The sequence below is a fragment of the Microtus ochrogaster genome, linkage group LG3 (genome assembly GCF_000317375.1).
Source record: "Microtus ochrogaster isolate Prairie Vole_2 linkage group LG3, MicOch1.0, whole genome shotgun sequence".
In the NCBI taxonomy this organism is placed as follows: Eukaryota; Metazoa; Chordata; class Mammalia; order Rodentia; family Cricetidae; genus Microtus; species Microtus ochrogaster.
Genome location: NC_022029.1, coordinates 35839254 through 35855780, shown reverse-complemented (window position 1 = coordinate 35855780; position 16527 = coordinate 35839254). Strand labels below are relative to the sequence as shown.

General features: G+C 36.8%; 1 protein-coding gene across 1 annotated transcript in view; it reads right to left on the bottom strand.

Moving 5' to 3' along the window:
- Positions 1-16527, bottom strand: part of Sos1 (SOS Ras/Rac guanine nucleotide exchange factor 1) — a 92868-nt gene that overhangs the window by 13249 nt on the left and 63092 nt on the right. Inside the window, exons 11-17 of the mRNA XM_005360757.2 lie at positions 12998-13079; positions 11947-12069; positions 11600-11703; positions 10144-10366; positions 8872-8991; positions 4886-5048; positions 3525-3642 (exon numbers count right to left, since the gene is read on the bottom strand). Coding sequence (XP_005360814.1) covers positions 3525-3642; positions 4886-5048; positions 8872-8991; positions 10144-10366; positions 11600-11703; positions 11947-12069; positions 12998-13079 — 933 coding nt within the window. The remainder of the gene's footprint in view (positions 1-3524; positions 3643-4885; positions 5049-8871; positions 8992-10143; positions 10367-11599; positions 11704-11946; positions 12070-12997; positions 13080-16527) is intronic.

Below are 16527 nucleotides of genomic sequence, written 5' to 3'. Positions count from 1 at the left end.
AGTGGTTCTAATGCTTAGCAGTAAAGGAGTACTTCTAAATTATGTCATATTTTTCTTTTATTTTTAAAGTGTGTGTGTGTGTGCGCACACACATTCTTTAAAAGATGAAATGACTCAAGCCAGTCATTAAAAGTCAGCAAGAATAAGGTAAGACTGACATCAGTGCCTGTTCGGTTGGGCACATGATTTACTTGTTTGTTTCTCAGCACCAAGGCCACTATTCAAGGTATATTCATAAAACAGTTATTATATACTGTAGCATAGGTTCTTATGCTTTGTAACAAACATGCCCTTAAGACTGCATATTCAATGGCAGCCAAAATCAAATTAGTCTCAAATTGAAGTGTTTATAGATAGTAACATCTGGCACTCAGAATTGTGAAATATCTTTTGTTAAGTTTAAATTTCATTCTGGGTATGGTGGTATAAGGATATTAGGTCATCTTAGATTACACAACGAGTCTCTGTCTTGAAAAAGAAAAAAGGTTAACTCCTATCGAGGAGATAATGAGTAGAAACATCTTTGCATTATAGGCTTGCCAGCTGCCCTGAATGCCAAAGAAGAGCAATGTGTAGGCTGTAATATTTTGTGTGATTGGAGGTAGTAGCAACTGAGACCGGAGAGATAGCTCAGTGGGTAAATGGTCTTGCTTTTCCATGACAGGACTCATCTGGTTCCCAGCCATGTCAGCTGACTCCCAACTACCTTTAACTACAGTCTCAGAGAATCTGACACCCTCTCTTGGTCACTGGGAGTGTCTCCCCACACACATGGAGCACACACACACACACACACACTCCCCAGATACAGTTTTAAAAGAACTACTGGTTTAGACAAGGGAAGGGCACAGAAGGAAGACTAATTCTGTGCTGAGGAGGCCGAAGTGGTACAGAGACTGACTGTATGGGAAAACAGGATGTTCACAGGTGTTACAAACAAACAAAACACTTGGATGAAGCTATAAAAATTTAAGTAGCACTTTGGAAAACCTCAGATAAAATTTGAAAAAATATTTTATTCCTGATTAATGACTAGCCAAAACAATATAGTCGTGGTAGTACTACTGTCCAAACTTTGTTGATCAAACACTGCATCTATATAAATTTTTAAATATATGTGACTTTTTAATTATAAGGAACATTTGTATGTCCACAGATGATAGAGACCTCAATATTATATACTAGCAAGCTTAATTCTTTTTATTTTATTTTATGTGTATTTTGCCTGCATGTATGTCTGTGCACCAAGTGCATGCATAGCACCTGTTGGGCCAGAAGAGGGAGTTATGGACAGCTGGACCCCACCCACCATGTGTGTACTAGGAATTGAACCTGGGTCGTCTGGAAGAACAGGCAGTGCACTTAACTGTTAAACCGTCTCTCCAGTCCCATCAAAAAGTTCGATTCTTTAAGAAAAAAAACATTTTTGTGTATGTGTGCATGCATGTAAAGATCTAGACATGACTTATGTCTATCAAATAGTGATTTAAGTGGCCAAATTATCTTGTGTTCTGAAACAATATGGTTCTTTCATTCACTCAAAAAACATTTGCTGAATGCATCCATGTGTCAGGCCCATGGTTAGGTGCTAAGAATAGACAAGAGTTTTGCTCCTTGGAAAGAGCTAAAAACTAAGCTACTATGCTATAAGCAGAACATTGTATTGCAGAGGTATATGCATCAAAGTATGAACAAACTGCCAGGGGACATAGAGCCCTGAGTCGCCTTTTACTGCTAGGAAGGCAGGGAAAAGTAGTGGTCAAAAGTTAAGCTCACCCTTCTTTGTTATTATGTCACTGTGTTCTGTTTTCCCCATCCCCACATAACTCCAGAGTATGTAAATGGATCTGTTGACATACTGGAAATAATACATACATTGAATCACAAATGTCAAATAGTCATATCAATAGATGACAAAATAGTCATATTAATTTTATGGATAGCATGCAGCCACTATAAATGATTATGAAAGATTAAGTATAAAATATACTTTGGAAGAATATGGGAATAAGTAACATATATAACACACAATTACATACAATCTACACATAAAAAAAAACCCACAAGCAGACCAGGCGTATTGGTGAACACCTTTAATCCTAGCACTCAGAAGGCAGAAGCAGGCAGATCTCTCTATGGTTGACGCCAACCTGATCTACAGAGCGAGTTCCAGTACAGCCAAGACTACACAGAGAAACCCTGTCTCAAAAAACCAAATGCCAAACGAAAAAACGAACAATCAAGAAAAAACAAGCAAATTTAAAATATTTAGTTATAAAGCTGCAACAATAAAATATGCACTATAACTTAAAAGTATATAGAAAAAAATCATAGATATAGCTATGAAAAAATTTGCCAAACAGTGAAAGTCAAACAAAAGAGAGATCAGTTTCTACAAACCAGAGCATGTACATGGGCAGGGGAGGGGCTGGTTCAAGGGCTGGGGTATAGCTCTGGCAGAAAGAGCATTTGCCTGTGGATAAGCTCTATGTTCCTAACACTGAAGTGGGGTGAAAAGGTATGTGTGTTGGGGGGACAACATGAAAAAAAATATTGAAAGTATATAACGTAGGGAATAAGTAACTGGAAGAAAAAGGAACCTACAAGCAGGCAACAGACTGAAGTACCAGTCTTGAGTCTCTAGCCAAGAGAAGCAAAAGATTCAGATGGGAGACTTAGTCTTGAAAGGAAGAAAGGCATTCATCCTCCTGTGCAAAGGAAGGAGATAAGGGGCTGGTAAAATTAAAATCCCAATGTGCTGAAGTTAATATTTCAAAGGCATATACAGTGAATTTTTAGATATGTGTTTTATTACGTGATTTAAATACAAATATGGAGATATAGTCACACTTCTACTTTATCAAAATTAAACTACAAGGCAAGTCATGGTGGTGTACATCTATTATCCCAACCACCAGGAACGCAGAGACAGGAAGATTGCAACAGTTATAAAAATAATGAAAACATTGCAAGATTCCAAATACATGAGTGACATAACACCTGCTGGCTATCAGGTGAGACTAAACAGGGAGGCATGTACAAGCCGAGTCCTTATCTGAAATGAGAGTCAGAGGCTTTGAACTTGCTCTGCATGTGGAGTGTTTATGGATATCCTGGGTGTGGGTTCCAGGGCTAAAGAGAAAATTCATTTATAGACCACACATGCTGTACATCTATGGCCTAAATGTTGGATGTAACAGTTTTCAGATAGGGTTCTGCTGTGTAGTCCAGGGTGGACTCACATTCATTGGGTGCTACCACACCTGTTACCTTACAGTGTCTGTGGTGACTCCTGAAACAAGGTTAGATATGCTATTTCCCACTTTTGCTATCACCTCAACAAGTTTTAATTTTTTGAACTTTGTAGATTTTTATATTAGAATGCTCAATCTATACTAGATCTGATATTTTAAAAGTCCTAACATAAAAATTCTGAAGGGATTCATGTTCTACTTCCTATACTCATTTAATAAAATGTCTTGTTTTATCTAGAATCACACTAAAAATTAGGAAAAGATACTTACCAAAGAAAGGCACACATGGTGGATTAATAGACCTGAGTTTTGCCAAATATTTCTTATAGTGATCTTCACTCAACTCATGAGCTTCTTCTAAAATTTTCTTTTGTCTACTTGGTATTTGCTATAATAAAAAAAAAAAATTAGGAGGCCTCAATTGTACAAGGGATTGCAAATCTTGCCAAAAAAAAAAAAATACCCAACTAACCACTATGACCCATTCATATAAGTTTGACTACAAGAATGCTAGTAATGCTTTTTATTTTCTAATTTATATTTGGAGACAAGCTCTCGCTGTGTATTCCTGGCCAGGTTGGAACTCACTATGTAGGTTATGCTGGCCTCAAACTCACGGATCCACCTACCCTTTCCTTTCCAAGTGGAATTAAAGGCATGAATGACCACACCTGGTTAATGCTGTTTTTCTTTTAAAGTTTTTTTTATTACACCTTAATATAAACTTAAAAATGTGCATGATATAGCATATCTATCTTGCCACCCCTCCTATAATTCATGTGAATGTTAATTGAGTTTGACAAACTGCTGGATGTAGGTCTGCAGACAGATACTTGGTATTCAAGTCTGGTGATCTGATTTTGACCTCAGAATGCCATTGAGATGGTAGGAGGGAACCTACTCCACAAAATCATTTTGACCTCACGTGTGCCTATGGTAGACACCTGAGTGTGCACACACACAAAATTAAGAAAGTAAAATGCTGAATGTTTTATTTTCTAACAAGTTGGAACCTATGAATGAATAAGAACATTTAATTTAAAAAGAGAAACCATTCATTATGAAATTTAGGTAAGTCCATTTTTAATCTATTATTGAAAAAACAAATGAAACATTAAAATATTAAGTACCATAATTGCTAAAATTCTGATTTCCCATTTTATTAAATTAATTATATACAATGGCAGACTTAATTATGATATTTTCATACATGTCTGCAATGCACTTTGATTGCATTCACCCAGATCTCTTTCTGGCCAGCCCTCCTCCCCATGGAATCCTTCATTCCCAACCAGTCTTCCCTTCTACTGTCAGCCCCACCCCCAAGTGATCCACTGAGTTAATTAGGGTAGCTTTACAGGAACATGGGTGAAAGGTTACTTAAGGAACACAGGTCCTTAGCACTGAAAAAGAATTTCTTGCTCTCTCAGCAACCACTAACTACAGTTATATCCTGTGGAAGAGATAGGGCCATGTACTCCCCTCCCCAGCTTTTACGTCAGCACGGCCCAGTTTGGTACAGTCTTATGCTAATAACCATAGCTCCTGGGGATATAATGGCTATGCCATGCAAATTCTTGTTGTTACAACAAGCAGTGGAAGATCATTTGAAAACACATGTACAAACCTACCTCAAATGTATGGTCTAGCCTGTAAACAGGGGATGAGTTCATAGCACTGACAACTTCAAGAACACCATTGAAGTTGTTCAGCTCTTGAAAGACTTGTAGAATCTCAATTATTCGACTCACCACAGCTACTCTTTCTTCTAAGTTTTCTGTTTCTACAATGCATCTAGGAATTGAAAAGAATTAAAAATGTGAATTTTCCCAAAAAAGCTATGATTCAAAAGGTTTTAACGAAAACAGTAAGCTAGAGAGTGCGTGTGTGACCACAGAAAAGACATTTACAGCGGTACACTGGGTTGACAGAATACAGAGAAAAGCAGGCTTCTGGTGGAGCACGTACTCTTTCTAACATCTAAACTACTACAGTAGGACACTCATCCCCAATATATTTAGCACATCCTCTATCATCAGAATTAGAATAGTTAAGATCTTACTGAATGCTTGTCTTTTAGGTATGCTCTTGCATGCTTATTCTAGAACTGTTGCTTCCTCTGTGTGAATGTATACACAATCGTGTTTCAGTGATTGATTTCTGTGTTTGCCTGAACAAAGTCTTTTTATGTAGCTCAAGATGGCCTGGAACTGGTATGGTAATATTTTTGCCTCAGTCACATGTACATCATCATATCCAGCTTAATTTTGTTTTCTGATATATAGAAATAATTGGCATTGTTTGTAGAAATAGCTCTTAAGATAACCATTGGTATATTGCAGAGTCAGTTGAAATATTTTACTAAAATAAAAAAAAAATAATGTCAAGAGAGGTACCACAATGGTATGGGATATACCATGTATTAGACTCTGGATTCAGTTCCCCAGAACAAGAAACAAACAAAACAAACTACTTAGAAACAATTAAAGAAAAAGCACTTTGTTTTTCACATACTGCGTATCTAAAACTCATATAATTAATTTATTATACAGAATGATATAAAATATGTGACATCATGATTTTCCCATCAAATACTGTTAAGTATGGTTGATCAGCAACTGCAAAGCCTAGCACTGGGATGGCTAAGGCAGGACTGCATCACATCAGCCTGTAGCACACAGTGAGCTCCAGGATTGCCTGCTCTCAAACAAACGCACACACTCAACATTTACTCTGTCTTTCTGTTTGAGAGAACTTACTTATTGTCAGTAAAGAAAAAAAATAAATCTAGTTTCTAGTGATATTAATAGTTTGTAATCTAAGAAAAATTAATTGTAAAACTAAATAATATTAAATTTCTAAAATGGAAAGCCACAGATTATACTGTTTCTTGATGAGGCTAACATAATACCAAGAATAAAATCACTCTACTTGAAACCATCAAAATAAACAGCTTATTATCAAATTAAACGTAACATATTTATATATGAAGAAATTCTATACAAATATATTCCTGCTAATTTATCAGGTGACTAATTTAAAACATGTACTACAAATATGACTTTTATCTTTAGCTATTACTGAGTACAAATTATGATCAGCTGCAATGCTTTTTATTCCACATCAACTAACTGAACTTGGAGCTCAGAAGCACTGAGGTCAATAAACAATCTGTCACACTACAAAGAAAGGGAATGGTTTTCCCTTAAACAGGCAGTTGAAAAGGTCCAAGGACATTATTAGTTACAGTTCTCTTTCCCAGTAAGACACATTACAGTTACTATGGTAAGAAAGAGCTTCTGTAAATTAAAATATATCAACTTAAAAATGAAACCAGGGAGCAACATTTTTGGGAGAAAATTCTAGTTTTTCTTCTTAGAGGTAAATTGTCTCTGACAACATAAACAAACTCTCACTTCATGTAACTTCACTGCATCAGGTCTTCCTCCAGTCTGTTTCATATGCTACCTGCTGCTTGTTCTTATAATCCCAATACAATCTGTGGAAGTCACATCTTTACAAAATATATAATAGTCAATAGACAGAGTTAAAGTTTCCAGACCCCATTTTTAAAAAATGCATCCATTTCTTGGTTCTATCATAACATTCCAGTTAAACTATTAAAACAAACCACACTCACCCATCCTAACTCACAGTACTCACGAGTCTCTGAAGATGGGCCTAAGAACAAGCTACAAATGAAATATTGTCTGTTTAGGAAAATCTATAAAATAATATGTAAAGAAGAGAGAATGGGCTAATTCAACTAAAATTGTTCCTCCTCCCCTTCCTTCCTCTGAAGAATCTGGATCCAGATGTTGTAGTTAAGACCACCTAGTTAGTGCTTGGGATTTTCAGGGCGAAGGGGTGGGTAGCTGGATGGGTTCCTACCCTGAGGAGCAGGATTTTATTATCTGAGTGCAGTTTAGTATTTATTTACTTTATAGTATATATTTAATAGTTCAGCTTTGAAGACTCCTGCCTTTTGCCAACTTATGAGCTGAGACTGTAGGGTAATTAGAACTCCGAGAAAAGAGTTTTGTCTGGCTCCCAATATAGTGGTTCCATGCCAAGAGGCAGGTTAAGAGAACCTGAGGCCACAGTACCTAACCCTCTCCTCTCCAGAACATAGGCACACAGACAGCTCCTAATCTCTTGCCATTCTTACAACAGAGAGTTGAGAGTTTAAACCTAAAGGTGTGTTCAGGAACTATGGAAGTTGTCTTGAAAGGCACCTGGGAAGAATTTGGAGAAACAAAGAAGAGATATAGTCTCAAATTGCATTATCTAATTTTCTCAAGAGAACCAGGAAGGTAGTTGGAGAGGGAACCTCCTGGGGTTAGAACAAGTATCAGTTGATTAAAGACCTTGGAAACATTATCTTCCAAGAAGCCAGCATTTCATTGGTTTATTCTGCACAGCAATTTGTGCTACCAGGAAACTCTTCACAACAAAAGAGTGAGCATGGAAATTAGTAGTTCAATATTTAACAGCTTGGGGTGTGCAGTCTAGGAGGGAGTGGATGTGAGCCATACCAGACCCATCTTCCCAGAGTTGACTATGGACACCCCAGATCTAACTGCTTAGTTTATTTCACATTGAGTAGCAAAGAGAGAGCTGTAGAAGGCAGAGGGCAGTACTGGAAGTTGTTGTATCCACTGTGAAGCACATAAAGAAATACGAAGTATTACCTAAACACTGGACTAAAAGCAGGGAGCAGATATTGCCTATGTGAGTGACCAGATGTCAAATTAACAGAAAGATTTCAAAGTTACTATCAAAGAATATGTTCATGGAACTAAAAAAAGGACAGCCGTGAAGATGAAAAAGAATGATAATGACAACATGTATCTAGAAAGAGTATCATGAAAGTAGTAAAAATTATTAAAAGAACAAATTGGAATCTTGGAAATGAGAACCTGGAGAGCTCAATAGTAGATATGACCTGACAGAATAAAAATTAGCTAATTTGAAGATACAGTTATTGTTCAAAACTAAAGGCAAAATATTTAAATAACAACAATAAACCCCGCACCTGTGTTGCTAGTTGCACAAGAACGCTAAAGAAAGTTCTCTTCAGGCTGAAAACAAGTGAGCCCAGATGGCCATTTGAATCTACATAAAGAACACCAGTAAAGGTAATTATATAATAATAAAAACACACCAAATGACTAATTTTTTCCTTCACTTTTTCCCCTTTTACCTGGTTTAAAAAGCAACTGACTTAATATATATGAACGTACTTTTGGGTCTACAGTGCATGTAATACCCTGCCACCAGCAGAACTAAAAAGAGGATGAAAAAAGTCATTTAAGGTTAAGATGGTGACAGCAGATGGGGAAGTAATAGTTGTAAGGATGCATTGCTGGGTTCGCACCATTAACTAGGTGTACCCGAACTACAGAAAGGAGAGGAGCTAGAGACACAGGTAGGAGGGCATCTGCCTGCTGGAATGAAGCTGCAGCCCACTCTGCTCCAGGCGACCATTAGAAACTAAGATGCACATCAGGAAACTATTCAGTGCATAAGAAAGGGAATGAAAGTACAGCAGACATGTGACATACAGATGCAAAACAGCCTAGCCATGGCTACAAACAAAAAGGCCAACAACACTTACTTTTCAAACCACAGAGTGAGGTTAGTAGTGTGCCGTATCATTTTCAGGAGGTTGGGAGAATTGATTTCTTTATCTTCTTTCGTCCACACACTTCCAACTAATTCCGACGGCTGCACAGCTCTAAAATCACCAACATAAGCGCCACATCACATTCCTCTTCAGTATATACATAAGAAAAAACTAAACTATTTTATAAGTGTTCCTCTTTTACCAGAAAATTGGTGAAAACAAGATAAATATTTACAATTTTTCCTTTTGTTTTTAGATTTAAAATATTTTGGTAGATACTCTTGCATAATGCATTTATTGCTTGCTCATTTGTTTATTTTTAAAGACAGTGTCTTCATATGTGGCCTTGCCTAGGTTCTTGCTATTTAGCCCTCTGCCTCAGCCTCCCGAGTGCTGGATTACAACATATATCATCATGGTGGCTCTCTGTATTTATTGCATACTTTTGCATAATGTCTTTCCTGGCACTTATAAATATTAGTGAGGCAGTATTTAAATAGTATCTAATAAGTAACCAATGAGAATACAGTAAGTACTAAAATTCCTTTTTGGTTTGTTTTGATGGTGTTTGTTTTTGCTTTTAAGGTAGGTAGAAAAGAAAAACCATCCTGGCAAAATAGTCTCTGAAAATTAAATTTAAAAAATCTAATTAACATTTGGAGACCATGATAAACTTAGGAAGAAGAAATTATAAATTGAGCTCCTTTTCTCAATTAGCGGTTAATATTTTTGATATTTTAGGTAGAATTTAAAACCAGAATCATATTTTTCAGATGGTTTCACCGATGAACAATATTAAATTAGAAAGGGCTATAACTGGACATAACTTTAAACAGTAGTAGCTATATGTGGTACTCTAGTGACTACAGCAGTAGTTCCTATGGCCCTGCATTGTGCTCAGCCTTGGGCATACACTGGAAACCTCACAGTCCTACAAGTTAGTACAGTCTTTGGCCTCAATTTCCTTGCAGGAAACAAACAGAAAATCAGTTACACAAGGAAACTAAAGCCAGCAATTGGTACTGCCAGGATTTGAACTGAGCTTACCAAGCAGGGGTAACTGTAGAAAGTGCACAAAGTTAAGTAGATCAAGGGCAATCAAGGACGACCAAGGGAGTAAAAAGACCAGAACTGTCTGTTATGCCTTATATATCATCTACTCTCGCATTTTCATCTCAAGATAACCCTAACAGGCAGAAAATGTATTCCATTTTAAAAATGAACTTTGAAATAACTTCTCAGCTTGAATGTTGAACAACATACCGGTATAGATCTGATTCAAGTAAAGTGAGTTGTCGAGCAATTTCTATTGGGTGTAAGGTGAGCAAGTCAAAAGTCTCTATGTGCCCAGGTCTGCTTATGTGCCACTCAACTGTGGGAGGCGAGCTCTGAAATGTAATGTTAGGACCTGGGCCATTGTCTCTCGCAATTTTTTTCCTTTGGATTATCTTAGTGATGGATTCGACCCATTTTTTCATTGCTTTACCTGAAATACATTTTAACAGACATTTAAATACTCTTTAATACTTTATTTTTAAAAAATGTTTAAAGTTAACACAAGTGATACATGAATAAATCATTGCTATAAAGTTCAAATGAACAAAGTAAACACTAAAGAGTTCCCCTACCCCCAACTTGCTCTCATCCTTTTCCGACAGGTAATCATTGTTAATAGTTTGGCGTGTATCTAGACCCTTCCTAAATGAATATAAAAGGTAATTTGATATTTCACCGCCAACATTTTGAACCTTAGTTCAAAATACTATATTTATAATCCTTCCATCCAACGTTTATTCCATACAAACTAAAAGATTAATAAAAGTAGATTACACTCACTCACATATCTAATTAATACTGCATTTTATAACCCAATTATGAGGACTGATTGATCATATTAGTCTCCTGTTTGATATGGCTGTCTTTTGTACTGTACAGGAAAGTAATCTATTTAACCTTTTATTTTCTGATTTTCACTTAGACTGAACACTGGATAATAAAGTCAGGTTTGTCTAGGGTACCTTTAAAGTCACATAATCACAGCATTTTTAAAGTAAAGGAAACTGAGATACAATTAACCCTAGTTTCTCAAGAGTAAACTAAAGTGTAAAGAATTGAAATTATGTATCTGGCTAGTGATTGATGTTAAAAAAGTAGTCTGTCAGTATGACACGTGGTATTTATTATCTCTCTGATCTGCTCTGTTTACCTAACCACACACCTTTATCATGTGCTACAGTGAATTCCTGCATGTACCTGTAGGTAGCACATGGTTCAATTAAGTGGTCTAACTTGAACTGAGAACCAGTTCTGAAACAGATGAAAGGATGCTGAGTCAGCAGGACAACTATCGAGCAGTTTACAAGATTCAGTATTGGGTTCTGTTATTATTTTTTTTTTAATTTATTTATTTATTAAAGATTTCTGTCTCTTCCCCGCCACCGCCTCCCATTCCACCCCCCCCTCTCTTCAGCCCGAAAAGCATTTTGTTTTTTGAGACAGGGTCACACTACTGTGGCCCTGGCTGTCCTGGAAATCACAGAGATCCACCTGCTTCTGCCTCCTGAGTGCTGAGATTAAAGGTGTGCACTACCACACCCATCCCAAATGATGCTTTATGAGAAAGTTTAACATTTTCAAATGAGCTACAATGGTATCATTTGAGGATAATCATATTGGTAATTTTATCACATAGACAAGTCGGAAATTAAGAAAAACATACCTCTCACTGTTCCAATAAATTCCTCCATTCTTCGTAAAAGGTCTGCATCTCTTTCAAAGTCATAAAAGTGGTGCTCCACCCAGTGCCGACACACATTTAACACTCTGTGGCATTAACACAACTGGATTACATGGGATCTCACATTGAATGCAAACATGAAACGAGCAGCTCTTACCAAGTAAACAATCTACTAAGGCTTGTAATAACGCAGATAAGATTCTTAATTAATCCACCTACTTTGCTTCCCTTTGCCTTGGTTGGGAACAGTTGTTAAACATTTCCACTTTGAAACACACAATTTAGACGCTGCCGTTTTTACTGTAGCCACATACATCTTCACTACTTACCGCAACTGTACAGGCTGAATATATTCCTTTCTAAATCTTTTCAGCTCTGCACTCAGGGGCTGATCTCCATTCTCTATAGCTATGCGATCAGCTTCTGTTGGCTCAGGCTCTGGAATTTCAAATCTAACATGAAACAGGAAAAAAATTAATGAAAAATACTATATCAAATCCAGATTCACAAACTTATTTTACAATCAAGAAAATACTATAAAAAATTAGTACAGATACACACATCAGTGAAAATTCACAAGACTTTTATAATATAAAAGCTAATTCAAATATTTTAAAAAAGAAACTGATATTTCTTTTATTTATTATTAACTATTATTTCTAGTTAGCCAGCAGAGCTAAAGCTAACTAGAAGCAAAATAAAACATACATAAAATCTTAAGCAAATGGGACTAATGTTCATTTTTAGTCTGTAGATTAATCAGTAGCAATAATTTTAAAAGTAATGCTGGAAACTTGATTGCTCTTTGGGTAGATGAGAAACATTTCCCTTGATAAAAGCATTTGCTCTCAGACAAGATTCATTTTATTCAATATGTAGTATATTTGAAAATCTGTTTAGAACTTGTGAAGCATTAAAATCTGAATTCTCATTACTTTTACAGACATGATTTCATGTAGTTCAGGGTAGACTTAAACTCGCTAGGTATAGTCAAAGATGACCCTGAACTCCTGATCCTACTGCCTCTATCTCCCAAATTCTTGAATTATAGGCATATGTCCAGCCTAGAGTCTAAATCATACATATTTACATAGTCCTTTAACTTGATTAATTCAGGCTGGAAATACTGCTTAAATCGAATCAGAGGCCCATGGTTCCATCCCCAGTGTGGCCTAAACCCTGAAAAATTGGAGTTTTAAATACTGAATCAAGGAAAAAAATGAGAAATTTATTTAAATGATCAAAGTTAGCATGTTTTTATAAAGCCAGTAGTTTTATCTTAAAAGTTCACTCACAGTTATGCTTATTGACACATTTATGGGAAACATGTATTTTAATCCTTTCAAAATCAAAGAATTTAAACATTTAAATTTGACAGACCTTTCTATTATAAGACTCAGTAGTTCTTGAGGTTTGCAAAAGGATCTGTATGTTGTAAGAAATGTCCGAACAAAATTGGGATCTAAGAAGAAAAAAGAAAAGTATTAGAGTCTCAGATAAACAATGATTAAAACTATTATTTTCAGTTTTCAAAAGAGACCCAACAATTTAGTCTTTAAAGTTCCCAAATGTTTTACCCATATAGACAACTTTGGACTTTATAATGTATCCCTAGCTTCAGTGCTTCCTAAAGCAATGGCTGTAGAAAAACAAAAACAACAAAACAACAAAACAACTGACTGTAAAATATAATCAAGTGATTTCTTGTCCTGTCTCAAACTTATCACTGGCAAAGGAATGTACGATGGGAAGAAGCAAGGACAGGAACTTGTACCAGGTTCAGTTTGCTACCGGGATCTCGGAGCTTCACCTGCTGGTTTATCTACCTGGAGAGAGGGCAGGAGCAATAACCTATCCAGTCCCTGCTTTCAGTTTAATTAAACTTCCTATAGATGACGTTAAGAGAATAAAGAACTAGAAACCGAATCTTACAGAGTAGTAGGGTAAGTTAAGTAGTGTTAAAATGGTCTCAATTGCCAGGGGCCTTATTTGTAACTGCTTAAAAAGTTTCAAACCCCTCTAAGCTATTAAAAAGACCACGAGATGGCTCAGCAGGTAAAAGTCCTTTGTCATAAAAGCTTGATGACCTGAGTCCAGGGTCATCATCACATCCAAAAGTTGTCCTCTGAGACACACACACACACACACACACACACACACACACACACACAGCTTGTTTGTGCCACACTCATGAACATGTGTGAACACAGAGATAATAAAAAGTAGTTCTAAAAACCTCTTGTTTTTATCTCTTTCTTTCATTTGAAGAAGTTACAACAATGAAGTTCAGTCATAAGAGCAGGAGGCTCTAACCTCTTCTTCAGAGGCCTCTTTGCATGCACATCTCCATGGAATAAATTGGAGACCTATTTAGGCTTGCCTCTCTCAATCTTTCCTTGACTAGGCTAGAACGGGTAGCAGGAATAAGCACAAAAGATGCAGGCCATTGTCTTGTGCATAGAGAAGGGAAAGTCCCTTTCTCAACACTCACTCTCTGGGTATGATGGCATGGACCTTTAATCTCAGGCAGAGGTGGGCAGACCTCTGGAATTCGAGGCCAGACAGAGATACATAGTAAGACAATCTCAAACGACCCACTCACTTCTACAAATCACACCACACATAGTCCCAAATCTTTAAACCCAAGGGAGAACAGCAGTTAACTTGAGTCTTTTGTGGGAAATTCTGATGGTAAATTCACTGACGGCAGTAAATACCTATTCATTATTGATGAAAGTTTTATAAGACTTTTATTAGGACAAGGTTTAGTGAAATTAGTGTCTATTTAGAAAATTTTTACTTAAGTTGATTCTAAGAAGCATCCTAAATTTAGCCTTAAAAGATCACACAGCACTAACTTTTTACTTAAAACTCATTCATGGATTTATGACAAGCTAGAATTCTGACCTAATCTGTTAGTACACATTATCAAGATAATGATCTGATATAACTATCAAACAGCCCTGAGTTGGAAATATTTAATATTTTTTTCAATCTGAAGAAAAATTAATCGGACAAAAGGATATTATTGTGAGAGGTTTTTTGCTATGAGGCAGGACCTAGCTAGACATCCAGGCTGGCCTTGAACTCACAATCTTATTGTTTTAGTCTCCCAAGTGCTGGGATTACAGGCATGTGTGACCACGCCTCTAGCTAAAAAATCTGATTTTATTTAATGTTCCTTCCTTTAGTTTATATCTCCTAAAGCTAGAGTGCATTACTGATAGAAATATTTTAGATACATAAAATCTTTTAATAATCTCCTTCCTGTTGGTATTTTATTTGTTTGTCTTCAGTTACAGAGATCCTCAGTTAAAGACTAATGTCTCATCCAGAAGAAAAGATTTAAAAACAGAAGGCTGTACGAGATTTTAAAACAGAGATATTTATCGGTTCCATCACAATCCTCCCTTCCAAGAACCTTCTTCCTGTTCTGCAAATCTATTTGTAAGGTGAGGCTCCTCCTAATAGCATGTGTTCAGGAAGCAACAGCAGCAGCCACAGTTGGGATGCTCGGCTGTCCCTGTTGGACAGAGCTGTGTATCTAGATGAGGTCTCTGAGCATCTCTGGGCTGTATACCCCATTGAGAGTGTGGACCCACTCACTCCTCCTCAAACACAGGTTTACTTCAGGCTGACGATTTAACATCCACATTCAGAATTACTTTTTTCTCAAATGCCACTCAACATCAGGCTAACAGCTGTGGGTTTCAGACAGAAGAGAAGCAAGTGCTAAGTGAATTAAAGAATGTTTTAAGAAAAGCATGGCTATTTTTAAAATTGGGGTCTTCATTATCTTAGGCCAAGTCTATTTTAAAACACTTTGCTTCTCCTTAAGCCATTTCTTTACATCAGTAACTTAAGATGATGCTGGGAAGCTGTGCCTCAGTGCCCAATCAGTCAAATGGGACCACATCAGTTCCGGATGTCCATTATGTAACATTCCCGAGAGTGTTCTCACCTACATCTACGTCACACAATTTCTGGGAGGCTGTAGGTCAGGAGAACTACAGAAGAGAGCATTGCTATGTGATTCTGCTCTGGTACTCCTTTCTCCCAAGACAGTTACTCCCCATATCAAAGGATTTCCATAAGTCTTACCTAGTTGTGAGATCTAAAAATGCAGAATTTATCAATGAATTACAGTGTCACCATAGAAGCTCACACAAATGATTAAATCAGAATGCAGTTTGTAGCTGCAGAGCTGGTCGGAGGCACCAGAGTCACTGGAAATGAGCGGTCCACTGAGGAGGCAGCAGCTGTTCTGCCTATGCCACTGTTCAGAGGCTTTTGGTGCTGGCAAGTGAAATAAATAAACACTAAGCAGTAGCTACTGCTGCAGTGTGCTGCTGGCTAAATACTGTGGAATAAATAGAGTGGAGTAACCACCACTCTAGTGTGGCCTAACGTGACTGAAGTTTAATTTGTTCTTATCTTGGCTGGAAGCTGAAAGCAGCCTTGCCAAAAAGGGAGGGTGGGGTGGAAGAACTAAAATACTCCAAGAAAACTGGCAAAAGCTTAAGTACTTAAAAAAAAAAGTAAAGAATTAAAAGCTACCCATATTCCCATGCTGGTTTTAACACACACACACACACACACACACACACACACACACACACAGAGTTATTTCTAATATAAAGCAATGAAAAGTTTCTAATGAATAACAAACTTATTTTGAGAGGATTTACCTGTATTTTGAAATTATATACGAAAAAGCTATATATGTATATTTCAGAAGCTATTTTCTGTTGTTTTGATTTCTCCATCTCAATGACTCAAACACATGCTCTGCCACCCCAATCACAGGACTTCACCTTTATGACAATGCAAAGGACTAAATTAATCTGATATAAGAAAAAACTTTCAGTAATAAGTGTTGTTCTTTTAAAAAATGCTGCAAGATCCCCAGC